The sequence below is a fragment of the Sturnira hondurensis genome, unplaced genomic scaffold (genome assembly GCF_014824575.4).
Source record: "Sturnira hondurensis isolate 20B ecotype Veracruz unplaced genomic scaffold, ASM1482457v3 Scaffold0022215, whole genome shotgun sequence".
NCBI lineage: Eukaryota > Metazoa > Chordata > Mammalia > Chiroptera > Phyllostomidae > Sturnira > Sturnira hondurensis.
The window spans coordinates 2,643,056-2,662,040 of NW_028094846.1; the positions used below are offsets into that span (position 1 = coordinate 2,643,056).

The 18,985-nt window shown below is 58.1% G+C and overlaps 2 protein-coding genes across 3 annotated transcripts in view; one reads left to right on the forward strand and one right to left on the reverse strand.

Moving 5' to 3' along the window:
- Positions 1–4,651, forward strand: part of MPZL1 (myelin protein zero like 1) — a 35,702-nt gene extending 31,051 nt beyond the window's left edge. For both annotated transcript variants that reach the window (XM_037034908.1, XM_037034909.1), the window contains one exon: positions 1,871–4,651. In XM_037034908.1, the coding sequence (XP_036890803.1) occupies positions 1,871–1,972 (102 nt within the window). In that variant the 3' untranslated portion in view covers positions 1,973–4,651. The remainder of the gene's footprint in view (positions 1–1,870) is intronic.
- A 5,952-nt stretch (positions 4,652–10,603) lies between these two features.
- Positions 10,604–18,985, reverse strand: part of ADCY10 (adenylate cyclase 10) — a 50,667-nt gene continuing 42,285 nt past the window's right edge. Inside the window, exons 27-33 of the mRNA XM_037035153.1 lie at positions 16,902–17,106; positions 16,727–16,823; positions 16,113–16,228; positions 15,217–15,334; positions 13,445–13,640; positions 11,734–11,922; positions 10,604–11,007 (exon numbers count right to left, since the gene is read on the reverse strand). Coding sequence (XP_036891048.1) covers positions 10,846–11,007; positions 11,734–11,922; positions 13,445–13,640; positions 15,217–15,334; positions 16,113–16,228; positions 16,727–16,823; positions 16,902–17,106 — 1,083 coding nt within the window. The 3' untranslated portion in view covers positions 10,604–10,845. The remainder of the gene's footprint in view (positions 11,008–11,733; positions 11,923–13,444; positions 13,641–15,216; positions 15,335–16,112; positions 16,229–16,726; positions 16,824–16,901; positions 17,107–18,985) is intronic.

Below are 18,985 nucleotides of genomic sequence, written 5' to 3' on the forward strand. Positions count from 1 at the left end.
ATTTCGGGGTCAGTCCCGTTCTTGGAAGTGACTGCGACCAGGGGTCAGTTAGCTAGAGATCGCTTTGTTTCATTCTGGTCCCAGTACAGGTGGGGGAGTGGGGAGGGGCCCCGATGCTTGGTGCTGCCTAAAACTCTCGGGTCACTTTTGATTCCCCCATAACTTAACTACGTCGAGCTGCCCAGATATTGTTGTGCATGTTTTATGGCGGAAAATGACAGACTACACTGGAGCCCGCACGTACTCCGGCCTTTGCAGCATACCTTTTTCTTAATTTTTTGATATTTCTAGGCTACACAGTTTATCTGGTTGTTTTTTTTATTGTTGCAAAGCTCAAAAAAACCTTTCTAGGATATTTGTTGAAAAAAACGTTTGAATGAGAGGGTCCACTCAGTACAGACCTGTGTTGTTCGAGGGCCAGCTGTAGTAGGAAGCGGTTGCTTTATTTTAAACTTCTTTCCCTCTTGGGCTTGCGCTCTGAGACGCACACAGGGGGTCTCTGGTTCCGTAGGAGCAATGTGAGGCTACACGCCTGTGACGGACACGGGGCACCCGTCACTTGCAGACAGAAGACACACACAGAGCCTGGCCCCTTGCTTCCCGTCATCAGCTACCTCGGTGCATTCTAAGTGCGCTTATGTAACGAGGTGCTCATAGCAACAGTGTCAGGCATGGCTCAATTCGTAGACAGCGTCTCGCTGAATTCTGGCCACAGCCCTAGGAGGTGCAACGCCACTGTTAGCTGCTATATGAGAGACTGATTGAGCGTGGAAGCCTGCCAGGAGCCACGGGGCTGCGGGTGTGGCGGCCTCCCCCCTCCCGGGGCCAGCCCCACTGTGTTATTCTGTTCACGCCTCCAGGTGTGGAAGCACCAGTGCAAAGCCCTTACAGCTGAGCTGGTGCCGGGACCCCACGGGATCCCTCCCACCTCACACACTGAGGAAGGATGGGGTCCTGGGCTCTGGCCAGAAAGGGCGCTGATGGCAAACTGCACGCGCTCAGGTGCCGAACTTACGATTTCAGAACTGAACGCTTAAGCACAGTGTCAGCCGTCACCAGGAGGCACGTTGACTTTGGGCTCTTTTGCTTTTTCTTGTTGCCGTTTGTAATCTTAGAGTCTCTGGGGCTGTGCGGTTGCCATGTACAGCCACCTGTCAGGTGTCTGAACCCCGCCCCCCCACACACCGCCCCAGGCAGCCTGGCTCCCCTGGCTCTCCAGCGGGCACCTGGCAGCTCGCCTCTGGCCCCTTCCACTCCAGTGCATCCAGGGGTTCCCTCCCAGGTCCACAGAGCCCACTGCCTTGTTTTTTACTCTAAACTGGGAAAAACAGTTACATGATCTTAGATGTCAAAGAAGCAGTATTCTCATTGGTTGTGATAGGATGAGACTAAAAGAATCGCAGTAGAAGGAGGCACATGGAAGAATGTTGGAAATCGTTTTAAGTACCTGTCTGCGTAAAGTGACTGGTTCAGACGTGTCTTTGGGTGGCAGCGCGTGTGTTGGCTCCTCGGGGCGCCTGTGCCAGTGGGTCTCGGGCTGGCGGGAGTGCCTGTCTCACTCTGTAAGAAGACACTGAGCCCGATGACAAGGGGCGGGAAGGTTCTGTGCCAGGTCATCTAAGACAAGGGTAATTTCCAGAGAAGGAATAAGGCATTGTTCCAGAAGTTTCCAAGTGGAAATTTCACAGTTCCCTACAATCTCGTTTTCAAGTCTGTCCTGGACAGGGGGTTCCTAAGAAGTCCGCGTGAAAGCCTTCCAAAGAGGGATCCCGCTCTGGAACCCCAACACTGCCCCTCCCCCCGGCCCCTGCCCCGGCCCCTGATGGGGCCGCCAGGTTTCCAGACCTCTGACCCAACTTCTCTTCCCCAGGGCCCCGTCATTTACGCGCAGCTAGACCACTCCGGCGGGCCCCGCAGCGACAAGGTCAACAAGTCTGAGTCCGTGGTGTACGCGGACATCCGGAAAAATTAAGACAAGGCCCAGGCCGTGTCCTGAGCAAGAGACAAAGTCACACTGGACTCTGGTGTGGAAACGCAGCCCGTCACCACCTGTGGCCTTGGACGAGGACAAGCACACGGAAGGAGCTGGAGATGTGTACAGAGGACGTGTGTAAATATTCTATTTAATCTTCTGAAGCGCGGAGCCGGTGGTGCGTGCCGAGGAGATGGTCTTCATGTGCGTAAATACAAACCTTCTGGCTGCTTTTCGAGCTTCCTTGCGTCCAGGGTCATGTGCAGCTGGGGAAGGAAGTTCGGCAGCGTCCTGGTCTCGGTCACTTGGGTGTGGTTTGCCTTCACGGAGACGTAACCATCTTTTTGAGTCCCAACAGACATGGCCCTTGCACCCAAGGGCTGAACCAGTCTTAGCTGTTATCGTGGTCAGAGAGTGAAGGCACACCTAGGGACACACGCCTGGGATGGCCTGTCACCCACTGCCCGCTCTGACTTTTGGGTGGTAGTTTTTAGGGGACACCGTGAGCTATGCCATTTGGGGACAATTTGAGAAGTTTCTGTTGAAGTTTTTTCTCTCTGAAACACAGAGCATTTCACTCTCTCTGCTGTGCACTGGGATTCGAATGCTTTCCTCCTTCCACGTCAGCGGCTGCTTTGTGGTAGCGAGAGCAGCGTAGGGGACGGACCAAGGTCGGGCCTTCCTCGGCAGTTTAAGCCAATGCCATCTACATGTCCTCGGAGAAGGACACAGGCCTTGCCTAGGAGTGGGGCCGGTGCCTGTTAGATTCTTCCCAGGGTCCTCCTGCTGGAGACCAGGGTCCCCGCACAGCCAAGGAGCGGAGGTTCCTTTCCTTCTAAGGCAAGAGAAACGGGGTCTCAGGAAGGGGGGGGCGTCAGCAGGAGCCCAGAGCGCTCTCTCGGGATTCATCTCCTTTCCGAAGCGTCAGTCTTAGCTTCAAGCTGCCTCTTGACCCCTGAGGTTACAGACTGGCTCAGTTTTTAGGTCAGCACGTGTGTAGCGTTAGTGCTTCCACTTTGGGAATCTTCTCTTCCTGTTTGTTTGTTCATTTTCCACATCTGTCCCCGTGGGCGGGAGCGGTGGACAACGAGATGAGGGCCTCTCGGCAGCTCGGGTGTCCTTCCCGGTAACTGGTTTTGTCCCACTGGCAATGCCCACCCCACCTCAAACCTGAAACTTCTCTTTTTCCCAGGAAGGACAAGCGAAGTGAGATCATTAAACCCTAATCTATATTGGCCGTCCCTCCAGTGGCGGGATTACTTGGTAGTAAAAGCATTGGTTTCGTTTAAAGGGCTCCAAAAGCCCGCAGTTCCAGGGAGGTCGAGGACATGCCGGGGCACGTGGGGACGTTCGTTTCTCTCCCCTTCAGCTTGAGGTCGGCCGTGAGCTGCTTCCTTTTCCTCGCGGGTGTCAGCCTCCTGTGAGGGAGCCTGGAGGCCGGGCTCCCAGGGGACCCTTAGGGGCCTGAAGCAGGAATTAGAGATCAAGCTGCCGTGTGGCAACAACCGAGCGAGGGCAGGGGGGCTTCCCAGCCGTCGGCAGACTGGTGGTCTTCCGTTTTCCGAGGAAACACTCCCTCTGCAGGCCCGGGAAGGGGCTCTGCAGTCACACTCCGTACCTGCCGTGTCCTGCAGCTGGGGACCGGCTGCTGCAGGCTGTGTGTGGCCGGAATCCGCCGGCCCTGCACCCCCTGCCTGGCTCACGGGCCCAGCGCCAGCAAGGGATGCGAGTGCTTGTCCGAAGACATATCCGCGGGGCCCTGGATCCGGTCCCCCTCGCCCCCTCGAACTTCCTGCATCCAGTTTGAAAACAGGACCGGTCAGCAGCCCTCTGGTGTGTGCGCTGGGGCCGGGGGAGGGGAAGGGGAAGGGCGGGCTGTGGCACTGTCTGCACTCTCCAAACGGACACAAACAGTGCTCTAGTGAGCCTCTGTCTTCCAGGCGGAAAGGACACACCTGGTCTCGAGGCCAGGTGTGCGGTCTCCGTATTACGCTGCCTGACAGCCCTGACAACCGCTTCTTATGGGAAAAGGGGCCCTCTCCTCTCCCCCTTCCTCCCCAGGCCCTGTGAGCGCACTGGGCACTCCTGGTGGCCCTCCTGGTGGTGACAGCGAGAGCACCCACTTCCCCTCCGACCCACAGCATCTGCAGGCACTCCCAACACCCACCAACTCCGGCTGCCTCTCTGCCTTCAGCGCCCCGTATGCCTCCTGCCTGACCTGTGACCTCCCCACTCAGCCAGCCACCCCCCCTACCCCCGCCCATGGGTCCGCACCTGGCAGAGGCCCCACCCCCGCCCTGGCTCCCGGACAGGCTCCTCTGGGGGAGTGGCTCACACTTGGTTGCACCTCCTCCTCATACCACCTGTTGTGGGTCTTGGGGGCCCTTCCCGCTTTGTCCCCGAGGTCCTGTCCCTGGCCACAGATGGCAACAGTGGGGCTGCTTCTAAATGAGAGAGTCCTTTCCGCGTCTCACTGGCAGAAGGAGACCTCGTAAAAGTACACGTGACTTCTGTGTGGCAGTGCCCGAACGCGATGACTTAGACATTAAATTCCGAACCCGTTGTAGCTGCTCAGTGGGACTGTGTCTCCCTAGGGTAGCCCACCAGGTCCATTATTTGTTGTTTCCTTGGTCAATCGTTGTGCTTTTGTGAATATTTTAATACATCTTTTTCAATGACTGAATTGTGTTGCGTGCTCATTTTGAATTAAGTGGAAAAAGAACTGAAGGCCCTGTCATTCATCCCATGCCCGCCAGCAGCCTCCCTGGACCTCAGCAGCACCCGCTGGCCTGCCTCCTCCGGGGTGAGGGGGGGCCCACCTCCCTGGAACTGTGGATTTGGGGGTTTGCTCCCCTACTTCCGCTCAGGCTCTGCCCCAGTGCCACCTTCTGGGAGGGACCTCTGTCGTGTGAAAGAGAGTAGCCTCACGCCCAGCCCACTCTCCTCAGCCCCCGATCCCTGTTCTGGTTTTCTCCTGCCCACTGACGCCCATCTTCATCTGCCACCCCTCCGGGAGCATCAGCACCGGGGAGGCCGGGACTCGGCTCCTCGGTGGCTGCTGCGTCCTCTGTGCGGAAAGCAGCTCCCAGCTGGTGCCTGGCAGGAGCTGAGTCCTGGCGGGCCAGCTGCATGGGTCAGCCGCCCTGCAGGTCTGTGTCTGGGGCTAAGTGTCAGGACACAGTGCATGAGGTGTGTTCCCCAGGGAGCTCACCCCCCAGGGTGACGGAAGGGGACCTCGTAATGACTGAATACGCATGTGCGGTGCTTGCCGTTTCTTGCTCTCTACGGCACCTGGGTAATGCACACCGGATCTGACCTCAAACCCACTTTTAGAAAGACCGTGTCAGGCGTAGGGTGTAGGACGTACAGGGAGGCCCAGCCAGTGCCTGAGGCCTTGTTCTTACCCTCTTGACACAGAGAGAGGCCTCTGTTCCTCATCGGCACAAACCGGTGACAGGCAGCGGGCGGGGTGCCTGCCTGTGGTTCCCCACTGTGCCCCAGGGATGAGGGAGGTGGCGGTCAGGTCAGGTGGTGGAGAGACGGGGGCCTGCGTGCGGCCCTCATTCTCAGGTCAGAGGACAACACCGTCTGTCTGCTGAGAGTTGTGCCACCAGGAGTGTCTTACTAATAACTCGCTGGAGTTGTCCAGTGATCCGTGAATTGCAGGGACTGCTGTGCCTGCAGGACAAGCTCCTGGCTTTTGTCACTTTCTCTGGCAGGGTCCCCAGGGGACTGAGCTCCCGTGACCGGGCCCACTGAGGGGCTCTGCGGGCTCTCCCCTCTGCATGCTTGCCCCCACGTGGGAGCCAGGTCTCGGGGAGCTGCCTGCTGCTGCTGGGGCTGTTTTCAAGCCGCCCAGCGACCTTGCCCGCCGATGACACCGTTACTTCTGAGAGTGGATTCTGGCCCAGGGAGCGCTTGCTGGCTCAGGGCCACGGCTGGCCTCTGAACCCTCTGGGTGCAGATGGACAGATGGACTGAAGAGCCAGGTGGTGTCAGGAACTGACCATCCACTCCTTGGCGCCCTTCCCCCCACCTTTTCCTGTGTATTCCAGATCTGTCACTATGAAGGACTTTAAATGAAAGAAGAGAATGCAGTGTGGCCCACTTCAGTGATGTCACCCATGCTTCTTGTCTCATTCCTCTGTTCTGAATGACTTTGACACCAAACCCCAAATCCTGACCGCTCACTGCCACGTTCTTTGGGGCACATCTTCTAAAGAGTGGGCCTTCCCGTGTGTGCCCATGATGTCTTGTCACACTTCAGGGAAATGTGTTAAAAACGCATGTAAACAAGCCCTTCACGTCCTATAGCACCCGGTTCAGACTCAGGTTTCCTTGTCTCAAAAAGGACGTTTCACAACTGGCTTCTTCAAACGGGGACTGAGACAGGGTCCCTGGAAAGTGGCCGTGCCTGTTTCAAACACAAAGATGGGGTCACGGCGCCCTGCAGTGTGCTTCTCCCCTCCGCGTGCCCGTGCATGGGAGGGACAGGCCATTGGCTATTCGCCACCTGCCCCCCGCCCCAGAGTCTTCTCTTACACGGATGGACCGTCACACGTGAAAGCAGGTCTGAATCGCTGGGCATTCAGGTTGTTTCTGGGTTTCTCATTTTTGCGCACCGTGCGTGACACAGCAACAGTCATCTGTCCCTCTGGACTATGGAAGAAGCAAAAGCCAAATGCAAGTCAAAGGCAGCCTAGGATGAGACAAGCTTCCTGGTGCCTTAGAAATACTCGGCCCCTGGTCTGGGGTGGGGGCAACAGCCACGGAGCCCAGTGCTCCTACTCACATCCTTCCTGAGGCCGAGGGGTGCAGGGGGAGGAGCCGTGGCCCTAAGCCTGGCTGAGACTTGGTCTGTAAAAAAAGCGACCGGGGCTGGGAGGCCAGGGCCTCGGGGCTGCTCTGGCACCTGCTGGGGCCTTGGCTGTGTCTGCAAGGAAGGAAACCCACCTCTCGCAGCCTCGGGGAGTACCCCCCCCCCCCGGGAGCTGCTGCTTCCCGATTCGGTTCTGCCTGCAAACAGGATGTGAAAACCATTGTCCCCTCCTTGTGGTGGGCCTTGTGGAGCAGGCCTGCAGCGTTCCGGAATATGAGGAAGGGCTGGGGTTTTTTGGGGGGGTTTTGTTTTTTGATCTCCTTGCATCTGGGAAGAGGAAGCCTGGCAGGTCGCATTTCATTTGCTTTGGAGCTCACTCCAGAGTGTGTGGCGGCCACAGCCCTGGTTTCCTGGCCCCTCAGGGCATTAAATGACCTCCGGTGTCTGTACCTGTGGGAGTGGGGACAGCACCCTCTGAGGCTGGCTTGCTGAGGGCCTGAAGAGTCCCTCGCCTGATAAGGAAGGACTCCAAGGACCTGGAGTTTTGAATCCAGGTCCATCCTCCTTGCTTTCTGTGGCTTTGGAGAGAGTTTTTGTGGTGTGTGTGTGTTTTTTTTTTTCATTACAGAGTTTCTTTCAACTAGATAAGAAGGCACATAAATTTACTTCATAGGGAATCTCGTAGAAGGTGTGCTTGGGCCCAGAGGCATGTGGGACATCTTGCAAAGCCCCGCCCTTGCTCTCCTGGACGGAGCAGCAGGCCAGATGTTTGCTCTGAACACTCCTGGGTGCGCCCGAGTCAAAGCCGGCCTTTCTGCCCCACACGTCGGCCCCAGCAGAGGGGGACGTGTGTCTGAGAAGCTTGCTGGAGCCTCTCTGCCGCTGAGCGTGAAAGACCTCTGGCAAACACACAGGTGAAGCCACTAGCGAGGGGCCCCCTGCTCTGTGTCCTGACACCATGGGTGTCCCCCGACACAGGACACCTCAGGACACGCCAGGCTCGGGAAGAGGGGGCTGAGCCAATGATCTCACGCTGGCTCACTGAGGTGGGGCCACAGAGGAAAAGCCCGGGGGAGAGAAGTCACTTCAGCACAGAATAGCTTGGCTGGAAATGACGGGCATCCTTCCATGTCCTCTGACAAGCCCCAGGGAGAAAACGCCAGATTTGGGTCTCTGCTGCAAACTGTACGTCTGTTTCAATTCCGGCTTTTAGAGGAGGGCTCTTCCGAGGCCATGCTCGGGCCTCCGCCCTGGCCGTGGGCAGGCGTTCAAGTCCCTGCAAAACTCGGTCCTTTCCCATGGAGGCAGAGGGACTGAAAACAGGGAGTAGCCCAGACACCGGGTGGGGAGGCGTCGACTCACCTCGGCTCATGGTGAAGCACACGCCGGGCAGGCGCCCTGGGAGGGCGGTAGCGGCAGGAACAAGCGGCTGGCTCATCCACCCGATGCGTTTTCCGCTCCCCTGCCGACCCCTCTGCGCTCCCTGCTGTCTGAGCTCCTGCTGTAGAACAGGGCCTGGCCGCTGTGCCGGGCTTCCATGGCACCGTTTGGGGGCTACTGCAGTCACGGCGCGCCCCCCGCCCCCACATGGGCCACACGCAGCCATTACCACTCATTTTCATTAAAGTCACATCACATGTGAGATGCAGACCCCTGGCCACACGGACCACATTTCAAGGGCGAGAGGGACTACCCCCTCCGTTGGACTACATGGGGGTGAGGATGAGCTGGGTTACACGCACACGCTCACGGACCCTCCTCACACCCCTCTGCCCCCTGGGGACTGCCGCTATCCATGGGGTGGAGGGCACATACCCCATCATCCTGTCCCCCCATCACTCGTGTGTTCGTTCATTGCTGCCACACTGTGCGGTGCCAGGCGCTCCTGCGAACCCCATGGAACCTGTCCAGGAGCGAGGGTGTGGCCTTCATATGCTTCCCCCGTGCCAAGCACCAGGGAGGCAGAGCTGAGGGCGCAGAACCCTGCCCTTGGGGAGCTCGGAGAGGAGGCAACCCCAGACACAGAGCACCACGCAGTCTCGTCAGAGCAGCTGGATGGGGAAGGACAGACAACCGCTGGGGAATGACAAGGATGGACTGATGGACTCCACCCACGAGGCATGCTGGGAGAAAGTGCTTCGGGGCTGGAGGATTTGGGAGACACCCAGAAGACTCCAGTAGAGACCTTCTGTTGGAGGGACCAGCCAGAGGCTGGGGTCGCAGGACTGAACCTGGTGGGGAGCCAGGCCTGGAAAATGTCATGCTCCCAGCGAGGAAACTGGGCGTCCTGAAGGCAAACAACAGAATTTTAAGTGGAGGAACCAGCAGGGGTCGTGAGTTAGCCAGCTCACCCTCCAGCCATGCAGGGTGCACGTGTGAAACTGAGAGGCGAAGTAATTGTGTGGTTACTGCAGAGCTCAGGGTGGGGGTGGAAGTTCACGCCTCCATTGCTCTCTGCACCTGCAGCCAGAATCCACCTTCTCAAGTGATGCCCCCGAGACCCTGATGCCCGGCACCTCCTGCAGGAGTGAGGGGAGTGGCTGTGGGAGCCGGAACGGTTCCAAATGCTGCTGGCTGAGGCTTGAAGGGGTTGACCAGAAGCTCCTCCCTGGCGGAAGGTGGGGGGGGGGACAGGGCGGCCACTGCACAGAGCGGGTGCTTCCATCTGCTGGCCGGAAAGAGGATGCCATGGCCGCCCCTTGAAATTGCAGCCAGATGGGGAGGGAAGGGACCTCCTCAGGACCTGAGTTTAGGCCCAAGGAAACTGACGCAGTGGTCCTGTAACTGGCCAGTGGCAGAGTCAGAGCTCCTATAAAGCCCGATGCACACGTTTCTGGATTCAGGCACATGGAAGGCAAAATCTTTAAACTGCCCTCAAGCCTTGCTCCCTTCTGCCTCCATCCTCCGCATTTCTACCAGAGCCCGGGAGTCCCGTCACCGCACTTCCAATGACAGCCGGCCTCCCACCCTCCGCCTCCAGTCTTGCCCGCTCTGGCTTTGGCTCCGTCACACGAAGTGAAAGGCGTCTGCGGAGTTGTGGAGGAGGGAGGATCATGCCCCCCGCCCGCCCATGTACAGAACTAGAGAGGTGGGGAGGCGGGCACAGCCGACACGGACCCAACCCTCTGCTCTCCTGGCCGGCGTCCCTGCACCGTGGCTGGGGCCCAGGCCTCCAGGTCAGCCTCCTGGTGCTGCCTGGATGTCCAACCTCCTTCATGGAGGAGAAATACACAGCTGCCCCCTTCCCAGAAGGACAATCAAACCCTGGCCTATTGAAGGGGTGCCTGGGTGGGCCCTGCCCCTGAAGTCACTGTGATTAAGAGGTATGTGTCCGAGGGGCCCCATCCAGGGCCAGGACACAACAGGAATCGACGAACAAAAACCCATATGCCCTGCCAGAGGCGGCTGCCTGGGTCTGTGGTGCAAGGGGCTGCGGCAGCATCAACACACGTTGCCCTTGGCCCTCAGAGGTGCAGGCTTCCGGCGAGAGCAGCTCCCCCCACAGGGGGCGGCCGTGACGGAGGACGGCCCTGGGCAGCTGCTCCACCGGGGCAAGACCGCTATCCCCTCGTCAAAGATGAAAACCCACACAGTCTGTGCATGGGAAAGAGACCCACTGCTCATCAAAATCACTGCTATCTCCACGTTCCACGTTTCACTTCCACGGTGAGCTGGCACGTGAGGCCCGGGGGCTCTGGAAGCCGCAGCCGGGCGTGACAGAGAAGCCCTCACCGACCACGGGGAGAATTCAGTTTGTAATGTGCTACACGGAGAAGATGGAACAACTGGACATTTAAAAATGAACACTTTCAGTTTTAATGGGTTGACTAGACAGGTCTCTGTCCCAGTGTCTGCCGTGGTGATGTTGCTCTTTCCCCGTGGGTCGTGACCCTGCGCGTGCAGAGAGAGGGTTGGGGGCAGGCCGGGCCCAGGCCACCGGCAGGGCCCCGTGCGAACAGGCGCAGTTTGCAGGAACCCCTGGGAGGCGCTGGCCGCAGGGAAAGGTTAGTCGCAGACGAGGCTGCCCAGACCCGCTGCTCCCTTCCAGGAAACGCTAGAAAGGGTTGTCCAGGATGTTCACTTTCATGAGGAATTTCTTCTTTTGGATCTCCTGCATGCTCACTCGGCCGCACACGACTGCGTGCCAGGACGGGAGACTCTGCAGCGTCAGGGGCCACATGTTCTCAGTCGGCTCGGAGCTGGAGTACCACCATTCCTGCGAGGGGCGAAGGGGGCATGGGTGCGGTCGGCGCTCCTGGCCACGGCGGTCCGGACTGGCCGACCAGAAGTGGGCACGCATCATCGGGCTTGCAGAGCCCTGTGAACCCAGGCTACGGACACGCAACTGTGAGTACACACCCGGAACAGGCACTGTCACGCACTTGCTCCCCAGATCTTGAGTCTACGGCGCTGTGCCAGGTGCTGCATGTGGGCTCGCCCTCTGAGAGGGGAGAAAAGGGGTGCACACGAGTCCAGTGCACACTGTGAGGTGGGGAGGGCCGGGGGAGGGGGAGACCGTGCTCNCAGAAGTGGGCACGCATCATCGGGCTTGCAGAGCCCTGTGAACCCAGGCTACGGACACGCAACTGTGAGTACACACCCGGAACAGGCACTGTCACGCACTTGCTCCCCAGATCTTGAGTCTACGGCGCTGTGCCAGGTGCTGCGTGTGGGCTTGCCCTCTGAGAGGGGAGAAAAGGGGTGCACACGAGTCCAGTGCACACTGTGAGGTGGGGAGGGCCGGGGGAGGGGGAGACCGTGCTCCATGGATTTGGAGGGGGCCGCATGAGCACTCAGGAGGAAGAGGAGGTACGCATACCTGACCTAGGGACACGTCCTCCCTCCCAGGAGGAGTCTGGGGGCCCACGGTGGCCTCCCCGTCTGTGAAGCCGGGCTCAGGGCTGGCCGCTCACCACGGGCACTCACTCGCTCACTCACTCACCCGGCTCATGCCCAGCCAGTCCATCTCCAGCACATTCCCCTGGGCCTCGGAGAACTGCAGGGCCGTGTCCAGGAAGAGGTCGCAGTTCTGCCCGTCGCCCATGAGGAGGCACACGTAAGCCATCAGGTGGTAGAGTCTTGGGTAGAAGATGGTGCCCGAGATGTTCTGAGACACCAGGTTCTCCAGCTTCTGCAGAGAACACGGCACCAGGGAGTTGGTGGGGGGGCCTGGGCGGAAGCACCTCCTCTGCGGGGGGTCTGGGTGCAGCACGGGTACACGCCAGCCAGTGGGGCCATGTGTCACGGAGACATAGTGGGGTAGGAGGGGCAACCAGGGGACACTGGGCAGGTGGGGGGTCCGGGCCTAGGGTGCCCCATGGGTGGGTGCTTCAGCCCCTCCCAGAAGCCACTCTGTAAAATGCATGTTTCCCTGTGATTACAAATGGAACTTGATTGTTCAGAATGTGTGTGTGGGGGGAGGGAATGAAAAGAATAGCAAAAAATGTGAAAATCACCTACGACTCCAGCACCCAGAAGAGAAGATTTCCAATGTTTGGTTACATACTTGTCCACTATTTTATTTCACATCCTTTATATACTCACATAGTCACATTCATATACTCAATTCACACAACCTCACACACTTACACACTCACAATGACACATAAACTCACACACTTACAAACTCACATACATTCTCTCACACTCCTGCATACACACTCACATACACACACTGACAACCACACACTCAGTCTCATGCATACTCACACAGTCACACAGTCACACACTCACACTCACACACTCACATTCACGCACACTGACACTCACACCACCACAGCTGGGATCATACTGATCACATGGCAGGGCACTTTTTTTCTCATTTAATATCCTTTTGTGCATGTTTTTCAATGACTGGCTTCTTTTACGTCTGGGCCCGTGAGTCCCAGCGTCGGCAGAGCGTGGCACGGAGAAGAGGCTAGGCGCAGAAAGCAGCAGAGGGGGCTGGGTCACACCAGGGAGAGTGTGCCCAAAGTGTCACCGTGTCAACTTGAGCCTGTGGCTGCCCATCAGGAGTGGGGCCTCGGGTGGCCAGCTACTCCAGTTGATGAAAGAAATGTCAGAAATTCGGGGTTTTAAAGCAGGAAGTAGCCCAGTGTTTAAATGCATCGCTCCTGACTTTACCCATCTTCTTTGAGAAGGCCGTTAGTTTTTATATACACTACCTCGCCCTGGCTGGTGTGGCTCCACGGATTGAGCGCCAGCCTGAAAACCACAGGGTCGCCAGTTCAATTCCCAATCAGGACACATGCCTGGGTTGTGGGCCGGGTCCCCAGTAGGGGATGCATGAGAGGCAACCACACATGGATGTTTCTCTGTCTCTTTCTCCCTCCTTCCCCTCTGTCTAAAAATGAATAAATAAAAAAAACCTTAACATTTTTTCTCCCAGTGTTTTGATGATACAAAGCTGAGATCAGCGCCTTCAGGATGATACACTGCACCCTCTCCTTCTCGGGACGACTCCCTGGAGACGCACCACTGGGACCAAGGGGCGTGTGTTGTAAAGACGTGGGTGCATGTGGCCCGAACGCTCTGCAGACAGCCTCTGAGAGGCTGCACAGCATGGAGGCAGCCTCGATCCTGCTCACCAGAGGGGCACGAGGACGCTCCTGTCCATGAAGCGCCTGACCCCGGCACCCGGCGGGCGGCCTCACCTTGAGCAGCTGCACGCCGCTGTCCTGGGCATTCTCTGCGCCCTCTTCAATTTCCTTCTGCAGATGGAGGACTTGGCACTCCGTGAACGCGCAGATGCCCAGGAAGTAGAGGGCCGAGGGCGTCCTTTTCGGCACAAAGTTCTTAGCTTTGTTGAAAAATATCTGAAACATGTCCCAGTCCTGGAGTCTGGCATACCTACACCACCGCGGAAGAACAAGAGCAGTCAGCATCGCGCTGGCGGGGGGCGGATGCTCTGAGCCCAGCGTGCCGGGGGGCGGTCCCTGAATGCAGGTGGGCCTCTGGGAGCCCGGCCAGTGGACATCCCGTGGCAGGGAGCAAGGGAAGGACAGAACGTTTTGATGGTTTGGGATGAAAGGCATCCTTGGGAACCCTTGGCCAGCATCGCTCCAAGTGTGGGCCACAGCCTGGCACCGTCAGCGTCACGTGGATGCCCCTGAGACATGCGAGTTCTCTGGTCCAACTCAGGCACGCGGGTCAGATGGACCCTGGGGGTGGGGTGGGGCCGGGGCCAGGATCAGCGTTGATAAGCCCACCGAGTGGTTCCAGTTCCCACCACCGCCCCAGTGTGAGAAGCAGTGGCCTGGTCCGGGGCTGTGGGAACAACGGAGAAGACTAAGAAATCGGGATGACTTTCAAACTTCAGGCTCCTTGAACTTTAACTCACAGAGGCAAGTGAATTTGACTTTGAACTTGAATCTCTGCACTTGAACTGGCAAGGATAGTTAAATTTTGGACTTTAATTTTCCCCAAGGAATTTTGATCATGAGAGACCTCTATCCAAATCTGGGTCAGTGCCAGCTTGTGGCCCTTCACGTGGGAGTATCTCCACACTGTTGTTTAACCTCTTCACGAAACCTCTGAGTATCGGGCGACGTGACTACGTCCTTGACCAGAGGTGGGAAGTGGAACAGCGAACGGCCCCCAGCCTGGGGTGTGGCTCTGGAAGACATGCAGGGAGCCTTCTCAGCTGACCTCCAGAAGGTCGAGGCCCTGGCTGAGGGCTTGCTTCCTCCCCGGTGAGGAATGGGGTGAAGGAGGAAGCCTCAGGCTCACTGGGGCTCGGGGTACTGGACTGCTTCTTCCTCAGCCCTGAACTTGCCTTTGAGGCAAGTTTCCTCCACAGCAGCCCGCCTCCCCACTCTTCCCCAGCCGCCCTGCCTCCTCTGCTGAGGAGGAGGAACTTGGGTGGTTGGAGACTTTGGGAGAGGAATAGGGCAGGTGCGCCTCAGCACCTGGGCCTGACCCTGCTCATCTCTCTGTCCCCACGGGGGAGGACGTAGCTTTCCAAACAGCCTGCTGCTAAGTGGGTCCGTCTAAGCCTGGGGCTCAATGCCAGGAAGCCCACCTGCTTGCAGACATCAGCCATACCCTTGCACACCAGCGCTACTGACAGTGTTTTTCAGTGTGACTAGGTCTTGGGGTCCGGGAGCGAGTGCTGCTATTTGTCCGTCTCCCCCAGACCTCAGCCCCCCTCAGAGGCCGCTGCTCTTTCCATGCCACCCCGGGGAACCACAGCAGGACCCGGGCAGAAGGGACGCCAGTTGCCTGGGATACAGCTGGGCCGGCATCTCCCTTCTGTCTTGGGGGAGGGGCATGGACTGGTTAGTGGTCCCCCAGCATCAGTCCACTCTGACGCCTTCAGTCTGCCTTGGGGATATTTTTCACTTTTACTTTCTTCCCTCTTTTTTTTTTTTAATCTCGGGATTCAGCGTGTTCAGAGTTGGGGTGGGGGATGGGCTGCCATTATTACCAGATGGCCACACATGAGTAGAGCCCCAGGAGGATCCCGCTGTGGAACTTGAGGATCCGGTGGTCCTCGTTGAGACGGATGAAGTCCACACACTCATCGAACGCCCTGTAAGTAAAGCCTGGGAGCGAGAGGCGGGGCTGCTGGCGGGTGGGGTGGCTCCGAGGAGAACTGGCCCCTCCGGGGGGTGGGGCCTCTGCTCTCCTGTCCCGAGCACTGCCATGGCCACGCAGCTGCACTGCCCGTGGTGGTCCAGCCCAGCTTCTGTGGACGTGTGTGCAGCCAGGACACACTTCTGTCATGGTGACTGGGCAGGAGCGGGGTCCCGACCAGCCCTCCCTGTCAAGCCCAAGGGGGCAGGTTCCACACCACCCAGGTCGTCTCCGTCTCCCACCCCCACTTCCCCCACCTGCAGCCCCTTTCCAAATCACTTGGGGATGGCCAGGCTGGCATGGCCTCCACGGTTTAATACACACGCTGAGGGCTGCCTGCTTGGGGTAGCCTGGGGGTGTCAGGGTTTCTCAGTCCCCAAGAGGTGCCAGGGCTCAGGCTACGGCTTTTCCTTCTCCAGTGTGACATCACTCAGGGTAGCTGAGTGCGTAAACGCTCTGGTCCAGGACACACGGTGGCACTGTCAGTCCCTGTCACGTGTGTGCACATTGACGGGACACTCTGACTGGCAGCTCATGGCCCGCGGCAGGCTCCAGACTAGGTTCCCGAGACCCCTGGCGGGTCTCACAGTTGTTGCGCCCTCCACATGCCCCTCAGCTTGCAATGCTGGCTCGCTCCTTCCCTGCCCCACGCCTCCTTCCAGCCAGGAGCCTCGTGACTGGAGGACCCCAGCCCTGGCCACCGCCCCACCGCCCCGGCGCCCTGCACAGGCCCCGGACTGCACACACCGGCGTAGAGCATGATGTCCAGGCAGACCAGATAGAAGAACGCCTTGCTGAAGATGTGGTCCTCGGTCACGGACAGGTCCCACAGCCACCCCAGCACCTGGATCATTGGCTTGTACCTGCGGTCGGGTCGCAGGGGCCGGAGCAGAGCGTCAGGTTGGGCCCTGGTCCTGTCTTGGTCCCACCCGGTAATTCAGGACCAAGTGTGACCCCAAAACTTCAAGCCCACCCAAACTCTCCAGGTGGCTCTCAGTCCACACTGTGCTTCAGGGGGCTTTGTGTCAGTGTGAGCAGGGGCAGGCCACGCAGGGACGCTAGGACTGGCTGCCAGTCTCCGGGCATTGCTTCTCTGGGTGGAGGCCTCATTCCCACAGTGGGGACGACAATTTGATAGTCTCCGGTCACTGGCCAGAATCACCAGATGAGAAAGGCTAAGTGGGGTTGGGTTCTGGGAAGAGAGCGAGGTTCCCAGAGGATGACTGATGACCGGTGACATCGTCCGTCTTGCTGTGAACCCCCCTCCCCAACCCACCCTGCAGCCAGTGTGAAGTGAGGCCAGAGTACTCATTCCCACAGCCCCCTCCCCGCATTTGGGGAAAAAGCTTGAAAACAAATACCTGGTTTTCAGCAAGAGGCATTTACTGAGCCAGCAGAGGACTTTATATTGCTGGTTGGGGCACCGGAGCAGTGCCCACAGCTTCTGGGCACGGTAGCCTTTGGAGAAAACCGGTCCAGAGTGTTTCCGGGTACAGCTCATGTCTGCACGTCCCACCCCGCTTGGCCAGCCCTTACCTAAGTCGATGGCCAAGTCCAAGTTACCCATCATGAGCTTGGTGTAGCCCAGCGAGTCGGCCACGTACGCCACGATCTCACTGGCCACGTCTGTCCTGGGGAGGCTGAAGATCCGCTCCATGGCCATGACCTCATACTTGAGCCACACGTCCTCGTGGCCAGCCAGCTGGCAGTGCAGTGAGTACTCCAGGTAGGCCTTGATAATCTGCAATGGCCGGTCGGGGGGAGGAGGGGCGGGATCGAGACGGAACCCTAAGTGATGTCGCTCGGTGTCTGCTAGGGACCAGGGCTGGCCAGCTGGCCAAGCCGTGGGCCTTGGTATTGAAATTAAATCAGTACCGAAATGAAATTTGGTTCCGCTTCACCGAACCTCCGGGACAAGCTCGAGGGTCCCTCTTGCCCACAGGGGCCTTCAACAAGAATTTTAATTTTTGTGAAGAAAATGAAAGTGAGAGCTTATATATACAGATATGAGATCACATAGCAAAAATCTTGGAGTGGGGGAAAATGGAGACAACTCTACTTGAACAACAATATAAAATGTGGGGGGACAAAGAAGAAAAAAAGCCAGGAGGGAACCGCCCCCGGGGGAGGTGGTAGTTGCCCACTCAAGGGGTTGGACAAGAGGGCGGGGGGTGGGGGACGGGGGAGAAGAGGGACTACACTCTCCACTCCCCGCACCTCTGCGATGCGTAATTTGGTCTCACAGGCCCGTGTTGCGTTTGCAGCCTGACCCAATGAAGAAGGCTGGGCCGCTTTTTAAGAGCATGTACCAGTAATGCTCCCAGAAGGGAAGGAGAGCCAGAGGTGGTGGAGGATGAGAGAGGCTTATGTCCTCAATGGTGTCTTTTGATTCATTTTCCGATTTTGACCTTGGGCCCCGCCTCCCCCATGCTTTGCGAGGAGAGAAGCCTCCGCGTCTAGGAGAAGGAAAGCGGTGTGTTCAGAAATGTGTGATGAACGCCTGCGCGGTGACAGGTGTTGCTCTGGGAGCTCGGCCCGCAGCTGAGGGGACAAGGCACCTGCCCTCACGGGGGGCACAGGCCACCCACGGACAAAGGAGCCAAAACAGAAAGCGTCAGATGGGAATCAGCCCCTCAGACAGGGCGACAGGCTAGATTTTGAATGGGTGAGAGGGTCGAGAAAGGCATCACTGAGCAGGTGGCCTTCAAACTGGTGAGCACAGAGACCAGTCAAGGTCAGGGGATGACACCGCCCCCCCTTCCTGCCGCAGAGAGAACTCCCAGGATGGAGACCTTGGATAGGACGGATCAAAGGTGTCCAAGGAACACAAAGTGGCCAGTGGGTGGCGCCAGGAGCTGGGAGAGGTGGGCCGGACTAGGCAGCGGTCCGGTGTGATGGGCCTGGCAAAGGCCCCACGTGTCCTGGTGGGCCAAAGGGGCTTCGCGGTGGGAATTCAAGCCTCCAACAGGCGCATTGCTCCCCAGCTGCATCGCTCCATTACTGAGGACTCCAGGGAAGAGCTACTTGCCCAAGAAAAACCCAGGTTTGATGGACTTTTATAAAGGAACCAGGTCACTCTGAGTAAATGAGCTGGATTTAGCTTAATAATTGCTCGACTTTAAAAAAAAAGTTTTTACTTATTTAGTTTGTTTTAGAGAGAAGGGAAGAAGAGAGGTAGAGAAACATCAGTGTGGGAGAGAAACACCAGTCAACTGCCTCTTGTATACACCCCAACGGGGTACCGAACCCGAAACCCTGGCATGTGCCCCGCCCGGGAATTGAACCAGTGACCTTTCACTCTGCAGGATGACTCCCAAGCCACTAAGCCACACCAGTCAGGGCAGTAATAGCTTGATCTTGTCTCCTGGAGTTTTCTAGGCAAAGACTTCCCAGTCTGTGACCTACGCTAGTGGGCCTCCCAGTGTGGTCGCTGGGACCCTTTCAGGAAGGACACATGGAGGTCAAAGCTTGTTGCATAATATCAAGGCATTATTTGTGTCAGGAAAAATAGTAAAAGATCAAAATGGGCCAAAACAAAAAAAACCCCAGCAACTTGGTGGGTGTCCTGTCCAGCCCCTCCCCATCGTCACCCCTGCCTTTCACTGTCTCTGGGCTCTGCA